Source organism: Phalacrocorax aristotelis, chromosome 8, assembly GCF_949628215.1.
Source record: "Phalacrocorax aristotelis chromosome 8, bGulAri2.1, whole genome shotgun sequence".
NCBI classification, from domain to species: Eukaryota; Metazoa; Chordata; class Aves; order Suliformes; family Phalacrocoracidae; genus Phalacrocorax; species Phalacrocorax aristotelis.
The window spans coordinates 11,922,092-11,944,840 of NC_134283.1; the positions used below are offsets into that span (position 1 = coordinate 11,922,092).

The following is a 22,749-nucleotide window of genomic DNA, read 5'->3' on the forward strand; positions in this document are numbered from 1 at the left end:
TGAAAGATACTGAAGGAGCCTAATAGAAGTATTGCTCATTAAAAGATGACCCGGTGAGAATAACAGTAAATGTTCATTACTAAGTATTTAGCACATAGTAACAGTAATATTAATGCATCTGTGTTTATATTCAGTAGTGTGTTGGGGATACAGAGTACCCTGATTTTCCTTATTTCTGTGTGACATTACAGCTTTTGGCTTGTATTTCCCCGTCTTCCAAATGACACCAGTAGACTTAATATTAAGTTATAGTTGGTTTTTATGTCTTTGAAGGATACCACCAACTTAACCACTGTGTTTCTGTCTAAATATTTTGTGATCTACTGACTTGCTGCAAGTGTCAGGTGATACTACAATATATGAAAGATATCAGGGGACCATTTTTTGTCTTCGCAGCTTATTTACTTTGTCTACGGCAAATGTTGATGACAGTGATATCAGTGTGATGTAAGAAATCCAAAAAGGGTAATAATAGCAATCTAAAACTTCTTTTTAGATATCCAGTGTCTTGGCTTTGAAGAAACCTGCTGTGCTTCTTACTTTGGTGAGTCGTCTTATTCTAAAGAATAACTACCCATTTTCTTCAATAAGGAGATCAGTTCATTTGGTATTTCTTTGCACTGTCATTTCCTATTTTTTCCTCGTCATCTTTGCCAAATTTGAAGCTACCCGTGTATAGTCATCTAGTCTTCTGGCTTCTTGATGATCTCAAGATTTGTAACCTCTGGCCTTCCAGTCTATATTCTCTCTGCCAAAAGCTTTATATGTTTGCTGGTAAAACAGGACAAGACTATAATGTCACCACGCTATCCTCCAGCCTATGTGCAATGACGCCAAACTCCATTTTTCTCTTCTACTGCTCTGGTCATGTCATGAGCATGTTTGGGCCTTTCTGGGGGAATCTGACAAGGATCCAGGGAATACTTTTTCTGCATTGGGAAGGTTGGTAAGACAACTTCTGGGACAAGGGAGTGATATCACGTCTGCCAAGTATTTTGAATGGTGCTTGCATATTTCTCTGGAAGAAGGATGAATGAATGGATATAAAGCCTGCAAGTTTCCTTCCCATCACCTCTCCCCCAGCTTCTTTCCTTGACAGATGTTTTGTAAACCTCAAGAGTATCTTGAGTATCAAGAGTATCTGATTTCTTGTCTCTAATCTATATAAGAAATGATTTTCTGACTCTGGGCTTTCCCTTACAGCAAATGCAGTGGCAGCTCCTGGATTTCTTGTTTTCCCATGATACCTGCCAGGCAGAAGTCTTACAGAAAATCCCTCCTTAAGCAGTCACATAGCATGAGATGTGATTTCTTTATCCATTAAGAACAGAGGCCCTAAATAGTTTTCAGTCTTTCTTGCCCTTATATTTGTATATACATACACACACACGTATAAAGATGACCCTGTAGCTTTTTTCATGTTTGTTAAGAGAAATGAGTGGGAAAGGGAATATTTGACTGTCTTGTGCTTCTTACCATTCATTTCTGCCCATCAAGTTGTTGATTAGTTGTCGCTCTTTTGAGCATCCTGTTGTAATTGAGAATTTTCACCTAATTCCTGGCTATGATGCTTTCATATTCCTCCCACTGCCATGAAGAAGTATACAAAGAAGGAAAGAGCACTTCTTTTTCTGCGGGCTGAATGGACGCTTGGTTCTCTCCCCCTGCAGTCTCATTCAAGACACAGGATTGTAACACTGCTCCACAGGGTTTCCCAGGGACATGTCAGAAGCGTTCATCTGCAGCATAGCAGCCAAAATACTCTTGCTTATGCTGCTTGCTTGAATGGAAAGCTGTAGGGGAGCAGCATGCAAATTTAAATAGTAAGCATTGACAAAGCAGTGTGTAAGAATTTATTTTAAAAAGAAATTACTTTAGAATAAACCTTGCCCATTTGTTATTCCCTTGCCCTTTCTTATTATAGAGGTCTCCTAGCTTCCTCTCAAGACGTAAGGGAGTTAGAATCAAAGCTTGCCATTTTTCTAAGCAGCACATCCTAAGCTGAGCTCTACGCTGGTCTCTTATGAAACAAATAATTTTTTATATTGGTCTCCATTTGAACAGTCTGGGTTTTTTTATTTATAGTGATTCAAGTAAACTTATGTATAAGTTTTCCTAAAGACTTACTGCAGTTAGGTTCTCCCTGTGATTTAAATTTTCAAATACTTGTGTTTGGCTCAGAATCATGGTCCTTTTAATCTTTCTCTTCCCAGCGCGGTGTTAATACCGATAGCGGAAACGTCTCCAAAGAAGCTTCATTTGAGGGAATCAGCCAGTAAGTGACAAGGTTTTTTCATATATTAATTATTGCATGGTTATGTTGAATTAATTGTATATTTCACATTAAATGTTGTTTTTTCCTAATGACAGGATGTTGAATGTCAAATCATATATATCGGTATTTATTTGGAAATAAGATGTAATAAGATGTTTGACATGTTTCTAATGACATGAAATACAGCCGTTTCTTTTTGAAATCTCTTTTGCATCTAAGTCATCCAATGTTTTTCTTTGTCTGTGTTTGCTTTAAGTATCTAAAACCAAACAGACCCATCCTCTTACCTCCATTTTCACTTTTGGGATTGGAATATTTGGATTTCAGATTTCAGGAAAATGAATCTTTAAGTGTAGCGTTTTTCTTTTAGTGACTTCCTTGTACAGTATTCTATTAGGGATTCTGGTATGCACAACCTTCTGAAAAGATGTTGCATTACAGGTGAAAAATGAAACATCACCTTTCTGCCTAGATGTGATCTTTTAGTGTCCCATGATGTTTTCTTTTTATGAAGTTTGGCTACTATTGGGGTGAAAATGTCCTCCTGCGTGCAGTATCTTAAAAAGGCTGTAAATGAAAATACATCACAGGGATGTGAGGATGATGGCCTCAATTTTGAATGAAATGCAAGTATCTATTCTGTTATGATAACCAAAAATGAGATAATTTTCCATTTTAGCTCAAATGTATGGCAAAAAAGAAAGGAAGCCTCCCATTAAAAAGCATGTTAAAATAAATGCTCATGCTGAGATGTTGAGTAGATGGCCTTTTTTTTCAAATGATCTTTGACTCCCCATCACCGCACTGTATTTTTCTCCATCCACCTCTGTCAACGGCATATTAATTATGCAGTGATGATTGTAATGCACAGAATTTGCTGCAAGTCTGGGCACTCATTTGTGTAGTCCGAGAGCATGCTTGCTGCTGGGATCATCTCTTCTCTGTGTCCTGTGAACTGAAATCTGGAATCTGATTCCATAATTACTTTGTTCTGTCTTCTACAACCTAAATGGAAACTTAATGATTCTGTCAGGGATATTGGGGACCAAGGTGGCAGACATTTAGACAACTTTTGCTGCCCAGTGAGTTAAATATAAACTATTTCAGAATATAAGCAAGCCGGCTTTAATGAATATGTGGTGTCTTCTCTGCTGTTACAGCAGTATTATGTTCTGTTGCTTTGGCCAAGTAGATACTCAGTTATCTTACGCTCTCCAGGTACAGGTGGACTCCAAAATCTGTGTGGAGCAATATCTCCAATTTTACCTGAGACACCTCCACATGGAATATACACAGTTATTAACTGCAGCACTAATTAGTTATGGGAATGATATATGAAGGTCTGTTTGAAGTACCAAAAGGCCCTTTCCCCCCTAAATTACACTGAACACTAGAGTTTAATTAGTAATGCATTGCTAGTCAACATTAAGGTAGGAAGCCACTCTATTTAGCACTTGATTTGGGATTTTAATAGCATGTCTCCTGCAACACTTAAAAGGATTAATGATATTTTATCACTGGCTTCCAGGTTTGTGGTAAATATGCTGTCGGCATTCTCTGGGAGGAGTGCTTCTCTATTCTTTAGGAGGTGATTTCCAGCTGTTCAGCAGATACTTCTCTTTTGAGACCTGGGATACGCTCATCCGTGTCCACCCCTAGGCACCAGGTTGTTCATTTTGCTGTCTTTGACAGACCTGGTTGGTGTCTTCCCTTCCTGTGCTCATGGTACAGAAGAGTAAGCCTTGATTTTGTTGTTGGATGTGCTGAAGGATCATTCCCCCCTCGTCTGCCAGATACTGTGACCTCAAACCACTTGTTACATCGGCCTTCCCTGGATCTCCTGAACTTCTGTTTCTGTCTTCTCTGGGGCTGTCATGTCTGCCATGAGAGCGTGCTCGGTCCGCGTGCCAGCAGTAGGCATGCGGAGAGTGAACGGTGCTAATGGAGGGTGCAGAGGAGCGGGGGAGCTTCCTTTTAAACTCTGCTCTCCTCTGGTTTTTATAACTGCATATAAATCAGTCCATTTTGTGTTTGTTTTCAACACGGACCCAAACCAATTTCAGCATTCCCGCTTTCCTGCTTCTCCACCTCTCCTGTATCAAACGCTTTCTTTATAGAAATGCATCTATTTCAGATGTATTCATTTCTTCTGAGAAGACTAAAACCATGGAGTTTGTACCAAGCAACGTGTTCCTTGAAACTGCCGTCCCCTCCGTCTGCCTGTGATTGTGCCTTGTTGCCCGTCTCCTCTGCCCTCTGCTCGGCTGGGCACTGCCCTAGCTATGGTGCTGTATTTTATTCTTGGGTTCTTGTTTGTTTCCATTTTCTGGCTACCTGGCCAAGATGTATTTGCTTGCTAGGGACCTTTTGTGTTCCTCCTGCTCCCATTCGTCTTTTTTCTCCTACACTGGCTGTGCCCTGGTGAATTTTTTTTGAGTTGGTTTTTTTTTTTTCCCCCTTGGTGGTGGATAATAGTAGAAATAATGTATTATTTCCTGAAAAAGCTGAATCTTGCTCTCCTTGGCAGCTGTTCATCTGCTCCTGTCAGAAGCTGCCTTTTTCTTGCCCTAATGATGTTGTTTCCCTGCCTTACTTTTTGAACCTTTTGAACTTCTTCTGGAACATAATTACCTAAACTATTTGATTAATTTTTCCACTGTAATAAATAGTCATTTGAGACAAAATGACTCCTGTGGTCATTGGTTATTTCTAGGATCACTCTGAAGATGACCCCTGAGTTATTTTTGCCCTGCTAGCAATGATCAAACTTGATTTTATGCTGTAATAGAGCCCATAATGGTGAATCATACCATAGTTTCCATTAGTTTATGTGTAGCTCTCTCAAACAGCAAAGTATGTTGTACTAAAAAAGCTTGTATGTTGCTGCAATCTGTAAAAATGGAGAACGGCTGTACTTGGGAAGTCTCCGTGCTCAGCGGTGGGTAGTACCGTGGTTCAGCAGATGGAACAGTTTGGGACAGGGACTTAGGAGACCCGGACCATTTACATATGTTGTTCCTGGTAGCTCCCCTCAAGTCAGCTTTGTTTACAGCTGTTATGAATCCTACAGAAATGACTTACTCTCGCCTGCTTCAGATAGCTTAAGTGTAGAAGGCAGATTTCTGAAGTAGTTCTAATGCATTGTTTTCTAGAAATATGTATTTCTGTGTGCTAATAAAGGCTAGTTTCATTTTTGGTTGTTTTTTTTATCCCCAGACTGGAAAATGTGCAGGAATTTTTAAATATAATAATGTAGTGGTTATGTAGCACTTGTAAAAATGATTTGAGATGGTGTGATTCACCATATAGAAAATTGATTTTGAACTGGTATGGATAAACAGTAATATGCCATGTATTTTAAAACAGTGTTGAATAAACCTTTGCTGGCTGTGTTGGGGGCTTTTTTCATCCTCAGATTTACATTGATTGGTGTAAACGATAGACAGTTTAAGCAATGGTACTTAATGTTTGAAGTTTTTCAGTTAATTCCTTTGCCTCAGAACTGCACTTATTGGGTATGACAGTGAAGACCATCTAAATGGCCTCTTCCCTATTGTGCAGTGAAGTCTATTGTTAGGGGAAAGGCCACGTTGAAGAGTAAAAAAATCTAACATTGTGTATGTATATGTTTTAGATCTTTATCACCATTTACACACGAAGTGTAGTTGTTAAAATGATAAAAAAAGGTCTCATTATACAGTGTTATTACATAGGAGGTGTAGATTTCTAGCTTTTTTTTTTAGTAATGAGATTGTCTTGCATGTTAAAGGACAACTGAGTATGAAATCAACTTGGATATGCCTTTCAGTGTAGCATTTCTTAGCTCTGTGTTGATTAAATGGGAGCATTAACACACTACAGATTGCAACTGTAGCAAAATATCAATTTGTTTTCTTCCTTGAGACCACATATCTCATCATCTAAGTATTGTCAATTTGCAAATTGCAGGAAAATGTAGAATTGGATTGCTCTACATGATCCTCTTAGCATTAGGGCAGTACATGTTTTTTAAGAGTAAGTTGTTCATTATCTAGCAGATTAAAAACTTTGCTGGATGGACAAGGTAGGGTTATTTTATGTAGGACTTTGTGGATGAATTATGTGAATTATTTGTTTTGAACATTTTATGTTCTCCTGTTAGTGATGACAAGCTCTTACCCTTGAGCTTGTTATCTAACCAGTAACTTTTAGGATGTGGTTTGTTTAGCTGCCTTGTTGCTAACTAAAGTGAAGCATAATTTGAGTCATTAGCTTTAGAAGTCTAGCAATCGTAAACAGGTGACCTTGTGGCCACTCACACAGGACCCACAGCTGTCATGAGCTAAGCAGAGTTGAGACAGTTCAATCCTTAATTTTTGGCTTCCTTGAAAAAGCTATGTACAATAGATTGGATTCTTTTCCAAATCTGAATTGATGCTGTGTCCTGGAGGTCTCAGATCTTGTTTTATACCTGACATTATATCAGAAAGTCTGTCTTTCAGGTGAGAGAGAAAACTGCCATTCTGCTGATGACTGCCTGCCTTTTCTCCATCCCCCCTGAACCCCCTTGTTTTAATCCTACTGCCTTTCTGTGCACTCAATGAGTTTTCCCAGTTGACAGCAACTATAATCTTAAGGAGCTGCCACATAGTAGGTGGTCCCAGGCAGTAAGTAAAACTTTCATTTCTGGCAGCACAAAGACAGTTCAAGCAGAGCCTTTTGGGCTGGGATAGGTAAAAAACAGGATCTGCAACAGAGATGGTTCATTGTTCAACTGAAATATCTTTTCTAAAAGGGCCTTATTTGAACTATTATAAGGCTATGCTGGTGTACAATTCTCCCCCTGCCCCCCCCCCCCTTTTTTTTTTTTTTAATAGATAGATGCTGAGATGAGATGCACTCTTGTGAGGGTCATAATTTTACTGTTTGGCTTGTTTGATTTGCTTTTGGTTTCATGCATTTGTGCTGTGGTCAAAGTGTCCATGTCAGGTTCTTGACAGAAGAGGTGTGGATTTTCAGTCTAAGTCAGCTGCGTTCTGTATCTGCCTTTCCTTGCCCTTTATTTTCTTTTGTTACTTCATGATAACCATAGTTCATACTTCTCTTACTTGTGTAGAGCTAGTATTGGGGCTTTCTGCAGTGCTGCAGTGTCTCCTTACACTTGCTTTCATTGATCTGTTTTCTGTCTGACCTACTGATGACAATTATTGAAAGTCCTTGTATCGGTTGTTACGGCTGCAGCTTAATTCTTCTGTGTCTTGGTTTTCTGTGGTGGTGTCAGTTTGTATGCTTTCCAGCCAAACAGGGAGCTTAGGCTCTTGGCTTTTTAGAATTTTTTTAGACTGATTTTCCTATATAATTCATGTATTTTCTTCTGTATAACTTTGTGCTTAACTGTGTCTTCCATTCCAGAATTATGTCTTCATTGGCCTGCGTAGGTAATAGTTGTTGGGATGGTGATCATTAAATTGAAAAAGTGCCCTTTTTCTCTGGTTTTACAAGACTTTCTTGTTTCCAGGTATCAACTTTATCCTATAATGATGCAGTATTCTGTGACCTGTAGCTTTCCTGTGGCTTCTAATTAATACCCATAATACTGAATACCATGAAGCTGTCCTTGTTGAATATTGTGATAAGTTGTTATTGTCTGTCTTGGAGTAGGAACACAAAGCTATTAACCTTCACCTTGTTAGGATTTTAAGTTTATGAGCGTATGTTCCTGAAGAAGAGACGCATAGGTGTGGTTTTTCTGCTGAGGATGCAAGAAGGCCCTGGTACAATCAGAAGTGACTTCCAAATAATTATTTTAATTGGGTTTGTGCTTTACTTCGTCCCTTCTGAGGTATAAAGAATGGTTAATAACCTGGAATAGATTTAATTTTTCCTTCAAAAATGTGGGAAAATGAATTGTTGCCATACAACATTCTTCTGAAGATCTGTTGGGAGCCTTGGAGAATTTTAATTCTTTTAAATGCCCTAACTGAAGAGCCAACAATCCTGAGTCAGACAAGAATATCTTTGATGCAGAACATTCCTTAGGCATTTAAATTGTAAGCAAAAAAACCCCCTTGAACAATGCTTGAAAATCCATTTATGTTCCACTTAATTACAGTGGCCAACAGAGTAAGAAGCTGAGTAATGTTATTGTTTAGAGAGCCTCAAAATAGTTCCAAGAATACATGAATTGCTGATGTAGAAAGTAAACAGAAAAATAGTTGAGAGTTTGAGGCCAAGGTGAGATGGAAGCTTTTGCTTTGCCTCTTCTCTAGGCTGGAAGAGACAAGGAGAGGCTGTTTTCCTTTTCACGGTTCTCTGAGCAAGCTTGTTTATCACATGCCATGTTCTGTGCACACAAAAATCAGAAGGTATAAAACAAAGGATGAAATTAACAATTCACTTTGTTTAGTTTTATTGAAAGGTGGTAAGGACCAAAGTTAAAATCACTGAATAATTTTGGCTGGAAGGGACTTCTGGAGGTTGATCTGGTCCAATCCACAGTCATAGCACTGAACTGATAATGTAACATTTTATCTTTGAGAAAAGAATTTTTTTAAATATGTATTGAACAATCTATACTGAATTCTAATACAATGTTTGCCTTTGCAGGTTTTCACATCCTCAGAGAAGACACAATAATAAAAAAAGTAAATATGTGGTCTCTGCTGTTGTGTGCTTGACTGTTTTTTAACATTTGTTTTTGTTTTTTTTTTTCTGTAGATTTAATGTGAACAACAAAATCCTTCATCCTGAAATTGCAGAATGGTGAGTAGCATAAAATCTTTGAGTGCTGTTGACCATGCTTCTATTCTGTACCATTGCTTCAGAGAGACTCCCTCAGCAGAAGCCTCCTAGTTTACTATATGAGTTTTAATTTTAGGCTGATTTCGTGTTGTGGGGTGGAAATATTGTACAAAATTAAAACCAAGGCTGGGTAACAACATTGAAAAGCCAAGAATTTATTTAACATTTCTTAAGCCTTGTGTATGGATGTACGTTTTAATACAATGTGTCTGGAGTTAAGTCACATTTGTGTAAATGTGAATTTGTATGAATAGGAAAAGAAATGAGGATAATTCATATAGCAATGAAAATCAAAGGTAGATGAAAACTGTCTGAACAGGTAATATTTAATAAGGTGTTATTACTTCTCTAGGATTTATTTTAACATTAATTTAGTTGAATTATTATTCATGTAACTGTACTTTATAATTCTAGGGGAATTCTGCTGTAGCCTATCTAGAATAGACAAAATTAGAGAGTGTGACTAAGTGTATTAGCAGCTTGCAAAGCTACTGCACTTTACCAGTTTTCCTCTTTTGGTCAGCATTGCTAACTTTGTCCTCAGGATTGCTCCATAACTAGGGCTTTCTAGTTTTCCATTTAGGAAATCAACTGAAGAAACAACATAGTGGATTTTTGTTAATAAATTAGGTTTTTACCTAAGCTTTTTGAGTGTATTAATGTAGAAATGAGGAAGCAAATCCTTAGTTAAGACAGATAAGCTCAGAATCTTAAAATGCAAACAGGGAAGTGCACACTCTGATTACCACTGATGTAGCTGATTGTATTATATGCTACTAAGGTTTATTATTAGCACATGTGCTGAGAAGAGTCTTCTGCTCTCTTCATCTATATCTAGTTGCCAGCTAGGAAGCTGGGGAGATGCTTTTTGAACCTCGATGCAATATTAGAATGTGTAGAATTTTAATAGGTCACATTTCTGTTGTTACAGCCATTTTTCATTCCTTGGCATGACACAAAAAAGTTTTAAAAGGGAAGCAGGGAAACTTGCTTAGATGTTTTTTTGACACTGAGTCACAGGTGGACCTGGAGATTTATGGTAGTGAGACTCATGGCTTGCAAATCCTGCTGATGACTGCAAGGGGGAATGTGGGTGGTTTGTAACACAGAAAATTGCTTAGGGTTCCAATTTTTAAATATTGCCTATTCTGTCCTTCTAGAGTTTGGACCCTTCCTTTTCCAAAACAAAGAAGATGCCTTACAGAATTGATTTCTGATTTTGAGTTGGTCAGCCTTGGAGGTGCTGAGTCCTGAGTAATGTAGGCAGAACATGAGTTCAGAAATTGATGTGTAGGGATGTACAAATTAAACACGATTAGGAAAACGTGGTGAAGAAGCAGCTTAGCAAAACCTGTTTTCTTTTAGAAATATCCTTAGTGTTTAATTAGTCAAGCTCCTGTCTTTACAGATATTTATAGGGAAAATCGAGAAATGTTAACACATGCTCTGAGACACCTGATGCTGTGTTACATTGCTTACAAAAATAATAGAAAGGGTAAGTGAAGTTAGTAGTTCTTCATGAAGTCTTATTTTTCCTGCAGAGGTGGCTGCTGCTGAGTTCAAGTTGGTTTGCATTGGGCGTGGGTTTTTTTCTGTTAAGACATTGGGAACTTTCAGCCTCTAACACTTCATTATTATGTGCCCAGCAGCCAGAGGAGGGTTCTCTGAGTGACCTGACAAGCCATTTGTAGAGTGGAGGAGGGAGCTACGTCTTTAATCTGACAGTGTAATTTTTGTGCTCCTCTTGTTTGTCCACGTTTTTGTACTCTTGTTAGAAGAGAAAGACAAGGGGCAAGAAAGGGGACCTGAAGAGAGGCCTGGTATAACTTCCTAGCTTTGATCTGTAGGTAGAGCAGCACTACAGGGAGAGAAACAGTTTTAGCTGCAGAAGTCTTTGGATTAGGGCTACAAGCTTGTTCCCAAGTTAGCCTTCATTCTGATTCCATCCACCTTACCAAGGTGTCACCTGATAAGCTTTTCTCCTCTGTGATTTGGGTTGATGGGGGTTAAATATTTTTCAGGAAGCTCAGGGATGGACAAACATGAGGTCTGTGACCTGAGGTTGTACTGAGATAGAGGGAGCATTGAGGCAGTAGAAAGGCAGCACTCGGAGCTGATCATTTTGGTGTAGAGAGAACCTCTTCTGTGAATTGTGAGTGCCAGCCCAGAATTCTGATCTTGTCTCCCTGTGAACTCAACAGGGCCAGGGGAGATGGGAGATACTTGGTATGTGCCTTTCCTCCACCTGGCTTTCAAAAAAAGGGAATTCTAAGTGAAGCCAAAGTTCATATTTGCATTCAAAAGTGTTTTGAAAGGTTTTATTGAGTTTGGTGACTTTCATTTTAAGTAAGAAGTATGTTAAAGACCGTTGTTATTATTTAAGTGTCTGGTGAAATCAATACGTGAATGGCAGGCGATGTGTGTTAAAACTACTGAAGTAGAAATTTCCTTGGAATGTCAAGCTATTGCCCAAGAAACTTTCTTTGGAAAGCAATAATATTTTTAGAATTAAGAATATTTTTTGTTTAGGAAGGTGAATTTTTGCAGGGTATATTCTAAGGTAGGAAATTGCTTAATTTGAATCGTATGTTTGCATGGATGATTATAATTTCAAATTCAGCAAGCTCTGAAATATTCTGTTTTATATGGTACTTGTCAGAAACCCCCAGATCTATATACCATGCTGTCAAAACTGCCAGCAAGAGATGAAATGGCTGAGCTTTCTGAACCAGCCGAGGAGAACTGTGAGCTACAAAAAGCAACTCTAGTACTATACAGTCTTCTAGTAAAATGCTGAAAAAATGGCTCAATACTGACAAAGGGCAAAGCGTTTGTGACTAAGGATCTGTTGCATCCCTTGTTTACTCATCCTTTTTCAAGATCTCAGGATTTTCTGACTTTCTTTGAAACTTAAGGATAAAACATAAAAGAATTTGACCTTAGACTGGATTTCAGCAGTTTGCAGATGGATTTTTAAACTTTTTTTTTTTTTTTAATTGCATGAAGGTGTTTTCAAACACATTTAAACACTTTCATTTTAAATTTCAGGGCTAACTTCAAATTTGATACTGAATATATATGCTAAGTACTGATTTCACTGTTTTGATAAGAAAATGTTATCTAACAGAAGACAAACTCCAAACTTGTCCGAACTATCTCCCTAGTAATAAGAAGGAATTTTTTCTACACCAGCACTTAGTAAAACGGCCTTTTGTTACTTTAGTATACCAATGTCTGTCTGGCATAATTGTGGTGGTGCTAGAAGGTAAACATTTAGCAATGTACAGCTTGTTTTGTGCTTTTATATGTAGTATTTTCCTGTAACCGAAATGAAAATGGGACCTGATATTTATGTGTGGAAGATTTAATATATTCTGTACTTTGCATTACTTTGATGGAAAGCTATAATAGTTTCTTTGAGCAAGTGATCTGTATGTTAATGTCTTAAAGCTGGGCATATGCTTTTTGTGTTTTCAAAGGTTTTTTATTTATGATGTAAACCTCTTAACATCATTTTGAACTGTTTCAAGATGAACTCCTGTGTTTGGTGTTCATGCAACTGTCTTTCAGAATTGTACTGTAATGCTTGTCTTTTGCATCCATGCATTTACTAGGTTTACTGGCTTTGATGTAAATTCAGTTAGCAAGTTTTTGTGCAAAAGCTTGCAGAAAAGCATAAATATACCAACTATGGTAGAGAAATTTCTATAAACAAAATGTGGAAAGGTAACAGCAGAGGTGAAAAAAGGTGAAGACAAGGCAGGACTGCAGAGTCTGCCTATGTGGGCAGCATCTATACATACTAGGTGTCTGTAAATGTAGTGTTTCCAGAAGGACAAGGAGGAGTGGATGTACCCATATGTTTTCCACACATGTCACAGAAAGCAGCCATTAAGGTTGTACGCATGTACTAAAAACAACAAAGCAAGACAACTGATAAACACTGACATGATCACTGGGAACAAATACTCCTGACAGCATGATCAGGAGTGGTGAATGCACATAGAGAAACAAACATTTGTGTATCTTTGAGGAAAGCACTGGTTTAGGAAAATGTGGTTGAGTTATGCAAATTTCAGCCTCATAATTGCCTCGAATTCTGTATGCTCTTGACCACTTGATTAATGGAAAATAGGTTGTGCATGAAATTTGGTATCCAGCCACTTAAAATGCCCAAACTTAATTTCAGGACTGAAATGATACTTGTTTGTATTAAAACTTCTCTCTCCTGTTCAATGACTGACGTGCATGAAAAGACCACCTGCTCATATGGCAAATGCAAATAAAAGCACAAAGTTGTATTAAAAGAGGAGAGTGAGGAAGAAGAAATGTTTTTGGACTGGTAAAATGGAAAGGAAAAAAAAAAGAGTTAAAAGTTATAGGACAATCCTGACAGCAGGAAACTTGTGCTTCTATTTTAACTTGATTACATTGAGTGGCTTGCCTGTTAATCTGAGAACTGCATTGCATGCTGAATCTGTACATTTTTGCAATTGCATTAGCTGGAGCCTGGAAATTATGTGTTCCCATTAAAATATTAATGAATGTATGTAGAGTGTGTAACTGGTCCAAGAGCTGTTTTTAATGAAATGTTGATGTTCACATTAATGAACAAAGGTGGGACTTTCTTCTTAGCCTTATCTTGAAAGTGGGGGGAAAAGATAATGAGAACTGTGGACCACTCATCACCCGTAAGATTGCCCTACAGTCCTAACCACAGTACTTGACTAGCAAAGCTTTAAACCTGGCTTGGGAGAGTGTTGCTTCTTATGCCATCAAAACAGTGAGAAGGTGATGAAACGCTTGCCCTTCTGCAACCCAAATATGCTGGTGGGAACTCCATCAGCAGTACCACTGCAGACATCTTAGAAGCCCAGTGTTTTTTTCTCTCTGGTATTTAGTGGAGGGTGAAGCTGATTATGTTCCCTGCACAGTTGTACGTCCTCCCTCCCTTTCAACTAACAGTTGGGTAGTGTTTTTTGTTGGTCTCAGAATGACTAAACATTTTCTGTAAAATGTTTCAGTGCTTGACCTTGTGTAAAGGAAGGTGATGCATAAAAAGTCTGTCTGAAGCTGAGCATGAATTTGTATATGCAAAAAGATACCTGAGAAGTTATGATCTAAAATAAATACCTTGACCCTGAAGCCTTATACCTAGTCAAGTAAAGTAGGTTCTAATACTGTTTGCACTTGCTTTTGAGTAGTTACTAACTTGTATTACCAGCAGATCCCAATAAAGAGACTAGACATCTAAATTATGACGCAAACTATTTTTCAGGCACTTGCAAATCAGAGGTATGACTGTATAGTGAAAGTAATATAAAGGTATATCAAACAAGCATTAAATTATCCTGCTAGTACATGCAGTCTTCTGAAGAACAGGATTAAAAAATAAAATCTATAAGCCTTTGCTACCTCGTTCTAACACAAATATATTTGAGCTACTGTTCTTTATGTCTTGACTGAAAGGCAGAAGCAGAAGTTTGTTTCCTCACCCATGGTGAGCAGATTATACCATCCCAGTGTAATTTTTTCACCTCAGTGTGCATTTTAAAGGCTTGTTCTTCTCATTCTCAATGTGCATAATAATTATTTTGTGTCATATTCCAATTGACTAAGAATGTCAATCCATTCCTGTCTACTGTGTTCCTGTTTGTAAGAGCATTTTGACTGATGTCAGCATTTTTACAAAGGTACCTTTACTCTTGCCAGAAAAGTTGTGTTTGAAAGGAGTGGCTGTGCTGCATAGCAATGCAATTGCTGTCTGTGGGAAATGCTCTTATCGCACATCAGAGGCACTGATGGCTGAGAAACCTGTTTCTGGACTCATTAAAAAAAACTACAGAGGCAGAAATACAGTAAATAGTTTTATACAGCAGGGTGAGTAGGAGCATGTTATAATAAATAAGGGGTGTCTTGGTGGCAGTTTCAAAATATAACAGTTATGGTACTTTGTAACTGCTGCAAGCACTGGAGTGGAGCTGGAAAATACAATTTGAATATTTTCATGCAATTCAGTAGATGTAGATTTCTTTGTAAACAGTAAGTATGTACTTCACGGCTGCCTTTGAGATGGGCGTGAGAAATATTAAGAAATCAGTATGTGTTGCAGTGGAAAGAGCAGGTGATTTCTAATAGAAGGTGTGGAATTATCTCTGCTTCCCTGTTTATGTCACACTAAATAGATGCTTTTATTTGAAATACATAATAGAAAGCAGTGTAAGTAGATAAGAGTTTAATGGTAAATTTTTGAGATTAGTTCAGAACAGAGTATCAAGGCCCATAAATAGACATAAATTCAGTATCTCGTAAGGCATGAAGAACCGGATGGGATTTTGGGGGGTTTGTCTGGTTTGGTATTTTTTCTCAAGAAGCATTTGAAAGAGAATGGACATTGTGGCCGTAATTACTGCTGCTGTGGTTTCTGAATGTCATGTTTTGAGTTTTTTAATACCAACCAGAAATAGCATTTCTTCACACTTCCCTGCCCCCTGCCTTCTGAGGTATTGCAAATAGGTGGGAGTTGGGATCGTGCTGAACAGAAGTTCTGGAGCTCTGGGAATTTTATTATGTAAACTCGTTTCAAATTGCGTTTAAAAAGTAAATAAAGTATGCTTGTAGAAATGTTCCATTTGAAGTAGTGTTTGAACCATGACAAATGCAGAAATACATTGCTTTTGTTCCTAATGCATTGTAGAATGAATTGAAAAAATGTTGGTTGGACCATCTGTTTATTAGTATCAAAAGAATGCAGGCTGATGTTTGAAATGCTTGTGACTTCGCTTTGTAAGATTGTTTTGCTAATCGTGAATCAATGCCAACAAAACTTTGCTGTCATGAATACTGTAATAGCTCTTCTCTCTTGAGGTGTACTTGATCTAATTTTACCACAGGTGATGCGTATTATTTTCAGGTTTTTTTATTTCATATTCTTAAGCTGTGAAGTTGCAACCTAACCTGATATCTGTTGTACTTTTCTCTAAGTCGTGTGATTAAGACAGACATGGAGTTGGAAGTTCTGCGCTACACCAATAAAATCTCCAGTGAAGCTCATAAAGAGGTAATGGATCCTTTACTGTTAATAATTTTTGCTCTTAGTGTAGCAGTGGTACTCAGAAAATGTTCCCAGCAACCCTGAATTGCTTAGTAATAAAATAATGGAAAGGCCGGGTAGAAATAAGAGGATAATATCCCTCCTATTACAGCCCAGTAATATACCTTGCATTGTCCTTGAACTCACTGGTGCATTTGTGATGTGTGGTTTTGGATAAGAGCTGGAGCCTCAGCAGAAGGTGACCTGCTTGCAATCTATCCGTCTGGTATGCACAAATACCTGTATAGTGATGGAGAAGGAAGAGGTCAAGAAGATTATTCTTCTGGCCCATGTCAGCATGACCAGCTCTGGAAAGTTTAACTAGCAAGTTACTCCTTCCAGATCCTTACAAACTGAAGGAGAGTTTCCATGCACAGTGGAGGATAGTGCAAGGATTGCTTAGGTTGCTCCTCAGAGATGGGTATGTCCCCAGTACAGTGCTTCATGATGCTATTCTGTTGACATAACAGTGTCACAAAGACAAATCCAGGCTCTCAGCAAGGCTGCTCAGGTTGGACCTAGCTCTGTACCAGTGGAGTCCTGTTGCTCTACTGGTATTGGTGACAAAATTAACTTGGGTATCAATCCTGTACTCCATATAGTTATGCAGAGATGCTGTGAGTTCTGAGTGATGACCAGAGGGAGCTTAGGTAAAAGTAGCTGATGAGGTTACTGACTCAACTATTGTCTTTGTTCCTGCTCCTCAGATTTCTGAACTGTGAACTGTAAATATATTTTAAAGTGAATATTGTAAAATGGCAAAGTCTAGGGATAGTAGTTTTCATTCATTCTCCTTGGTCCTTCATCTTATCACATCTGAGAGAACTTCTTCCACAGAGCAGCTGCCTAGAACTTTCATAATACAGAAACAGACAAAGGAATAAAACTGCTGCACATTCTCAGCAAATCTGGGAACTAAAATCAGACTTGTAGGCTGTAAAAGTGTTAACTCTAGTAGTTTTCTGTTGATTCAGATTGCAAAGTATAAATCAGAGAATCTCCCTGATTAGTATATTCCAGTTCACAGGGTTTTTTTGTTGGTGTTTCATAAAAGTAAAACAAAAGGACTTGCTGCCAAGTTCACCAGAGCATTCAGAAATAAGCATTGGTATTTTGATGAGCTGCACTTCATTAGGATATAGTAGTTTTGCGGTTAAACTTGCTTTATTGCTGGAGACTGCAGTCATTTGTTAAGATTAAAATGAGTTTGATTTCTAATGTAGTTTTAAAATGCATCTACTGACATAAATTTAAATGAAGTACAGATGATATTTTTGTAATAAAAGTTCCTCTGGAGATACTCAGTCATAAGGCATACATTTATAAATATGAGATTCTCTCCTGCTATGAATATCCCATGTTAATATGTATCTTACAGGTAATGAAGGCAGTAAAAGCAGGTATGAAAGAATACGAGATGGAGAGGTAAGAGTTCTTTCAATAATTATAATAAAAAGGAGAAAATCTCTCTGTAGTAGGGGTAGAAGCAATAGCTGAGGCAAAGCAGTAGTGTTGATTCAGTTGAGATTGAGAGGTTGTTGCTGTTTGAAGACTATTGTAAGCATTATTTTATTATTCTGAGGTGGTACTTCATCAGTTTCAAATGTGTATGTGATGATGATTGATTATTTTTTGGTGATGGTTTAGTGAAGTATAATTCTCTTCCTGGAGTTTTATTAATTTACAGAAGCTTTGCAAAATAGCTGTTATTATTGTTTGAAGCCATCCAGTAAAATGGTGTTCATGGATAAACATTGCCCTTATGTTTGTTATGCCTAGAAGACTGCATGTATGAGTGTTTAAGAACCTTATAAAAGCTGTGTTCGATTACATTTTGCCTGCAATTACGAGTTAGCATTACCTGTACTTAGCCCAAACAAGGACCTCATCTAACAAATGTAATGGATGTTACTACAGCTTTCAAGAAGTCAATAAGAATACAGTATATATCTCTTACGTTGTAGAAAACATGCTGTACAGGCATATACAGGGAGGATTAGCTGCTCCTAACTGATACAGTAGTGATGTGTCTAGATACAACAAAAACATTGCCTCCTCAATAAATAAATCAGTATTTACACTATATCATCATCAGCCTATCTTATAAAGCACAGTTTTGATCACCAAGTCCATTTATTTTTAGCTTGCATACAGTATTTTCAATTTTCAAAGTATTTGCATAATGAAGAAATAGAAAATAGCAGCCATATCTCAGTTACTGTTGTTTCTTGACAGTAATTTTTCAAATGTTAGTAAGCAGGCTAATTCAGTGCCTAGTGAGGGGAAAATAAAGCAACCTCAGTATTTGTCATCAGGATTTCAAGGCAGCTCAAAAAACAAATAATGTCCTTAGAACATAGGGAATATGGAAAAAGTAATGTTACGTTTAAGCAGTTTAAATTTCTACAGGCTCATGCCTATAATTTGATCATGCTTCAAATTGCAGTTACATATACCACTGGTAACGGGGAAAAAAATGTGTTGTGTATGTTCCTCAGTTAACTTTAGTAATGAATGTTGTTTTTTTTGTTCATTTTATTCACTGCCCATGCTATACATGCTGATAGTGAAATTTTGGCTCCTAATCAAAAATTTCCATAGAGCAGTTTGTTCTCAAGTGCTTTGAAATGTCACAGTCCTGGCAGTTTGGTTTAAATGTCATGTAACAAATACCTATGTATATACACACACACGCTCTCTCTTCTGTAAGTCTGGAAGGTATATTGCATTTTCACTCTAGGACTTTCATTGTTCTCTGGCTAGCTTCTGTACACATCAACCTTTTGAAAAGATTATATGTGTCTTTCAATTAAAAAAAAAATTAGGCAACTGTATATTAAACTTATTTTAAATTGCCTTCTGTTCTTCCATATGTCTTGATAGATTACACTCCTTGAAAGAGTTTGAGGTTATTCCACTAATGAATGAGGTCTTGGCAGACTACCTCTGTAGTGTCTGCCTTGGAGACTATAATTAGAACTTCAGTTCCTGGTGCTGGTGGAATTCATACCTGCTCCAGTTTCTGTTCCTTTATTGCTTAGGGGTAAAGGGTCCTAAAAATGTAAACCTGTAATTTCCAAACATTTCTGGCAAATAATGTGTAGTTCAAATGTTTATAAATGAAGTTAGAAAACAGTCCAGGAGATCTCTACTCTGTATGCAGATAAACTAATGTAGCCTAAGAAGGGAACTTTCAAAGATGTAAAATTAAGTAACGTTCAAACCCAGACAATTTTCACTGAAATAGTAGAGGGGTTTTATGTATTTTGGGTTGGGTTTCTTGGGGTGTTGGTTAGTTGGTTTTGTTTTGTTTTGTTTTGCATTCAACAGGCTAGACAGCTTGCATTCAGCAGCTTTGGTACATCTGAAATCTTAAGGGTACAGAGAACCAAAATTCTTAGTCTGTATACATTTATCAAAAGTATTTATACTTTTATTTAAGAGATCAATTAAAAGTTAATGAAATTTTTCATTTTCTGATGTTGCTATTGATTCCACTCCCTTTGAGAAAGCTTTCTGAATTGTGCAGCCCTCTTGCTCAGGTGCATTTACTATTCTTACTGAGAGCTGTGAAACTGAATTTTTGAAATGAATATAGATATCTCTTGAAATGTGGCCAGTAAACCCCCCTTCATATTACTTTACTTCATTCTTTGACATTGTGGAGTACAGCATGTGTGGGTTTTGAGTGCAAAGCTGGTCTGACCCTGTCTACTGGGAAGAATGATGACAGAGATCTCAAAAGCAGTTAAAATTTTCCATTACTACAGGTAGGACCTAAGTGTAGCCTTTCTTTTGTTCATTCGGTTAAGCAGCCTTCCTACAAAAAATGAGTCATTTTACTTGTACTCTATGATATAGTAAGGACATGTTTGAATACTGTAGGAAATGTATCTAAGAGTCAGCAATATATAAAGCTAGTTATATTTCTAGGATTAGGATTATTCTCTGAGAAGTTATTTGAAGGAAATTAAATTACGGAGGAATCTCTAGATAAGATATTTATTTTGAGGGTTGAAAACTAGCTTCAGAAATATGCTGGAAGTATTCTTAATGATTAAGGTCCACTGGTAAATGATTTTGAACCAGTAATGCGTTAATGCTGAGATATATTAAAAAATGAATGGATTTAACTGCAAGTCCAATCAGCCCTGACTTCTTTTTTTTCGTTTGATGTTATTTAACTTTAATATGTGGTCGGTTGACTTTAAGGAGACAGCCAAGGCAATTATCTACAAACAGTAATTCACAGCATGTGTAATTGCATATAAAATCATTTTGGTAGGTCAGATTCTGGATTTTCTCTGAAGTACTTTGTTTAGTATTTGTGCTTATCTCATGTTAAATTAATCTTCTTTAATTAAAGGCTTTTAATTACAAAACTGCTCTGTAGTGAATATATTGTTAAAATACAGCAGAATGATACATTCAGCTCGAAGCATGTGAAAGAAAATCTGTGATTTCAGCCAAGTGGCCCTAAGTGTTTTATAAACAGAAATATTTTGTGTATATATATAGATATGTACATACACACTAAAAGTACTAATTAGGACCTATGATCATCTGTTTCAGGATGCTCTAAAGCACCGGAGATACCTTGCTCTAGATCAGTGTTTATCAGTTTCTAGAATGTTGTCTGTTCATCTGCTTAGTATTTACCAAATGAAGTTTTGAATCTTCTGTGCCTTTTCTCATTTGTTCCCTTTTCTGTTGAAGAGAACAATTTTAAGATTGGGATGGCTGCTTGGAATTGTTGATTTGATTGGGGAATGAAGTGAAAGTGTATGCTGTAGCAACTGAAGAGCAACTTGCTACGTACACAGTATTGGACACATAGCTATTGTATGCATTGCCCATTTTTGTGGGTTTTTATCCTGTTCTTAATAGCACTGAAAGCCCTGTGCACAGTCCTGAATTCATTAAATGATAATGTAGTCGTCTGCTGTGATGATGCTGGGCAGCACTAAGCTCATTCTCTTGTCCAGGTGTCCCTAGATTATTTGACTATCTCTGAACACTTATGCAACTGCTGATCACAGGAGCACCTTAGTGCTAGCATGCAAGTAACTGAGAGTCCAGTGCCTAGGATCCAAAAACCTGGGTCCTGATCCTGTAGAGTGGGCTCTTTTTAAAACAAAGGAGCAATTAGCTAGTGTCAGGTGTCAGAGGTAGGTTAGCTAGGGCAGGTGTCAGAGGTGGGTAACAGTACTTTGCATGTTGTTTCCATCAGTAAAAGCAGCAAAGTAAGAAGAATCTGACTACACCTGTTCAGAGGATGCTTGATCCTGTAGCTCTTGGGTACTGCTCAGGCACTGTGGGTTTGACTATTGGCTTGCTAGGGTAAGCCATTTCATCTCCACATTGTCGTCTTCTTTGTAAGGTTTGCTTGCATTTCCTTCTTCTGACTTTAAATGCTTCAGTGCTAAGGTTGGTACAAGTGAGGGAGGCCAATATATGTTCCATACGATCTCACAGCAGCCAGTTTCCGCCAGTCAGCTGAAGAAGTTCCTGGGTGTGACACTGATTCTCCAGATGCAGCTGTAGAGCAGGGAGTTGGTGTTTATTCAGATCATGTGCCAGCCAGGTCAAGAGCTTATTGTCCAGCTGTACAGGTGCCCCCTTTGTATATAGTGCAGTGGTCTTTTAGGTCTGTACAACCATACAAATAATTATGGTGATTTTGTAGTAGTTAATACTAAACTTAAACTCCACTCTGCTGTAATGGCAACAATTGAAAGAATAAAATGGCAAGAAGGTGTCTACAGAGGTTTTTCCTTCTTGGTTCACAATGCGTACAGACTATTTTTCACCTTGCCTCTCTTACCAGCCGAGGCTGATATGAGTTCTTTATCCCTATTCTTTTCAGTACTGTCTCTGATTCCAAAGCAGAGCTTAGACTCTGAGATGAGTTGCTGTCATATCTGTCAATGTTAAATTTCACTATCTGTGGAACACTGAGAGTGCTTTCATGGATTATGGCTCTCATCCTTCATTTATCTCTCTCTCTGCTGCTCCAGTGGAACAAACTGAAAATAAAACATGTATGTTATTTAACTAGAAAAGAGAAAATAGCCAGAATAATTTTATTTTCCTTTGGGTATTTCCTTTTAGTGAAATGCTGATTATTTTAGCTAATCAGGATTTGCCACTTATCATCTCCTGATAGATTTTGCTCTTTGAATGTTCTTGAGAAAGTTACTGACTTCTGCAGCAAATAATCTTTAAAAATATTTATACTTTTTTCATGATCCAGTTTTTGTATTTAGAATTTCAGCTCAAGCATAGCCTTTGTAAGTCCTGCGCATGAGTGTGTGTGGAGAGTAAACAAGAATGCCCATTGCAGCAGACAAAAATACAAGGGTAAATTTTTCACAGTTGCTTTTTGACATGGAAATGGTGTTGAATTGTGCCAGGACCCTCACTGGTATTTACATATAGGATTTATTTTTATTAAACAAGAGACCAGCGCTCCATTAATCTCAAGCAGCATGTCAGTTTGCTCAGTTACTGAAACGAGATTTTTCTTTGCCTTTATTTTTTTTAAACAGTTGATAGTGTTGTGTAGACTGAAAATGGCTTGACTGCCTTGTTTCCCAAAGCT

The 22,749-nt window shown here is 37.6% G+C and overlaps 1 protein-coding gene across 2 annotated transcripts in view; it reads left to right on the top strand.

Annotated features, from left to right (window-relative positions):
* PEPD (peptidase D) overlaps nucleotides 1-22,749 on the top strand; it is a 144,043-nt gene that overhangs the window by 24,428 nt on the left and 96,866 nt on the right. For both annotated transcript variants that reach the window (XM_075101399.1, XM_075101400.1), the window contains exons 5-9: nucleotides 497-544; nucleotides 2,214-2,275; nucleotides 8,972-9,016; nucleotides 16,040-16,115; nucleotides 17,527-17,573. In XM_075101399.1, coding sequence (XP_074957500.1) covers nucleotides 497-544; nucleotides 2,214-2,275; nucleotides 8,972-9,016; nucleotides 16,040-16,115; nucleotides 17,527-17,573 — 278 coding nt within the window. The remainder of the gene's footprint in view (nucleotides 1-496; nucleotides 545-2,213; nucleotides 2,276-8,971; nucleotides 9,017-16,039; nucleotides 16,116-17,526; nucleotides 17,574-22,749) is intronic.